The sequence below is a fragment of the Grammomys surdaster genome, unplaced genomic scaffold, assembly GCF_004785775.1.
Source record: "Grammomys surdaster isolate TR1022 unplaced genomic scaffold, NIH_TR_1.0 98, whole genome shotgun sequence".
NCBI classification, from domain to species: Eukaryota; Metazoa; Chordata; class Mammalia; order Rodentia; family Muridae; genus Grammomys; species Grammomys surdaster.
In genome coordinates, this window is record NW_021604577.1 from 5436396 (window position 1) to 5438746 (window position 2351).

At 44.2% G+C, this 2351-nt stretch overlaps 1 protein-coding gene across 1 annotated transcript in view; it reads left to right on the top strand.

The window, feature by feature from the left end:
- Positions 1 to 512: 512 nt before the first annotated feature.
- Fscb (fibrous sheath CABYR binding protein) overlaps positions 513 to 2351 on the top strand; it is a 3612-nt gene continuing 1773 nt past the window's right edge. The window contains exons 1-2 of the mRNA XM_028781877.1: positions 513 to 2232; positions 2269 to 2351. The exon at positions 2269 to 2351 is cut by the window's right edge and continues 102 nt beyond it. Coding sequence (XP_028637710.1) covers positions 513 to 2232; positions 2269 to 2351 — 1803 coding nt within the window. The remainder of the gene's footprint in view (positions 2233 to 2268) is intronic.

Genomic DNA, 2351 nt, shown 5'->3' on the forward strand with positions numbered 1-2351 from the left:
ATTGAAACCCTGCTCTAGTACGCTGAGTTCTGTTTTATAATTTCTGGAAAACAACCACGTTGCAAGCTTAAAAACTCATAACAATTATTGGCATTCTGGAAGGTTAATTTGTTGTTCTTCTGGGAAAGACATGCTCCTTTCAACTAGATTTTTTTTAAAAAAAGTAGACACTCTACTTTTGCCATTGCTCATGTGAATACAAGTTGAAAAACTGCTGGGAATATAACTTCCGGAACTTTGTAAGAATTGGCTATGATGTCACAGACCCTTGAGGCAAACTTCTAAAAGTGAGATTTGTCCTAACAGAGACATAACAAGAACGATGATGAATGTGTAAGGTGGGATCCAGCAAGAGTGTAGTAAAGGATGGTGTAATTTATCAATTAATTTTTCTTGAGCTCAATAAAAAAACTCAATGAAGGAAGGCAAAGGTGTAATCATCTTGTACGTTTGTGATTCTTAATGATTAATTGTTTGAAGACTGATAAATTGGGATATCATCAGTTGTAGAAATGGAAGAAAGTAATGAACCTGAACAGCCTATATCGTTAGGGAGGCAGGAATATAGAAGGAGAAGACGTCCCAGCCAACCGATGGTAGATAAGTCCCAGCAAACTGAAGTAACAGAAAAAAAGAAAGCCATGACTGCAGTACAACCTCCTGCCCCTAAAGCTACCCATAGTATTGGTACTATTCCTGGAAGAAAAGACAACTACTCTGGAAAAGAATTTGAGTCTCTTAGACTGTCCTCTCAACTTCAGCAAACTTGGATGAAGAGAAAGCATGGCCAGGAAATGGCTGACAAATCTTTGCAGACAGACACCCCTGTGGAAGAAAAAGTGGACGTCATATTCATTGATAAAACACTTAAACTTGAAGAAAGCACAGCTGGTGTTGGAGAAACAGCTCCTGAATTGCCGCAGAGTATTCCAGAAGCAGAAGTTCAAACAAGCAGTCCCACCTCCCATTTAATAGACAGATCTCAGCAAACCAGCTGTATTGGTGACTGGAGTCTGATTTGTCAGAAAGATAAAGTGGACAAAGAACAACAGACCTACTTTAGTGAGTTAGAAATTACTATCAGGTCTATGCCAGGTAGCTCCCTGATTAAGTCAAAGGAAGAAACAATGCCCATTGCACAAGAAGGTTCTTTGGTTGAATTAAATGGTTCTCTTGAAATAGAGGTACTGTCAACTGAAAAAGTCCCTGATGTCGTGATGTCTTTCACTGAAGGGGAGATTTCTGGTGAATTACAGGCTCTACCAGCTGACGAAGCCACAGGTAAAGCAGAGCTCTCCTTTACAGAGGAGACCCCTATCCAAGCACCATCTCTAGCTGAAGAGACCTCTGCAACTGCAAAAGACGTTGTGGATATACAGGCTCCTCCAGCTGATGAGCTTTCTTCTATAGAGACTCCTGCTGACATTAGTCCTCCATTAGCACAAGGAGCTCTTTCAGATGAGCCTTCTTATCAACAGTATCCCCAAGGAACTGAGGTAGCTCCTTCAGAACTTCCTGTTGAAGATCTGGTTCCACTCGCAGAAGAGGTACTTGAGAAAGTTCAAGCTTTAATTGACACTATCCTTGAAGACACAGGTAAAGCAGAGTCTACTACTGTGGAAGAGACAACTGGTGAAGTTCAACCTCCTCTGTCTGAAGAGACTTCTAAAGAAGTACCTTCTGAGAAAATTGTTATTGTAATAGATAAGGAATTTGCTACTGATGAGGAATTTGAAGATCAGCCTCCAATAATTGACGAAGACTATGCAGATAAGGCTACTGAAGAAGTTCAGCCTCCATCAGCAGAGGATGCTTCTAAAGCAGTGGTTCCTTCAGAAGTTTTGCCTCCACCAACTGAACAGGGTACTGTAGAAGACATGACTGCAGAGGTTCTATCTGCACCAACTGAAAAGGGCCCTGTGGAAGTTCCACTTCCACCAGCTGAGGAGGGACTGGAAGAAGTTCCACCTCTAGTAACTGAAGAAGAGCCTGCAGAAGTTCCACCTACACCAGCTGAGGAGGTCCCTGCAGAAGTCCCATCTCCACCAACTAAAGAGGGCCCTGCAGAAGTTCCACCTCCACCACCAGCCGAGGAAGCCCCTGCAGAAGTTCCATCTACACCAACTGAAGAGGCCCCTGCAGAAGTTCCACCTCCACCAGCTGAGGAGGCCCCTGCAGAAATTCCTCCTCCACCAACTAAAGAGGGCCCTGCAGAAGTTCCACCTCCAGTAAGTGAGGAGGGCCCTGCACAAGTTCCACCTCCACCAGCTGAGGGGGGCCCTGCAGAAGTTCCACCTCCAGTAACTGAGGAGGGCCCTGCAGAAGTTCCACCTCCACCAGCTGAGGAGGGC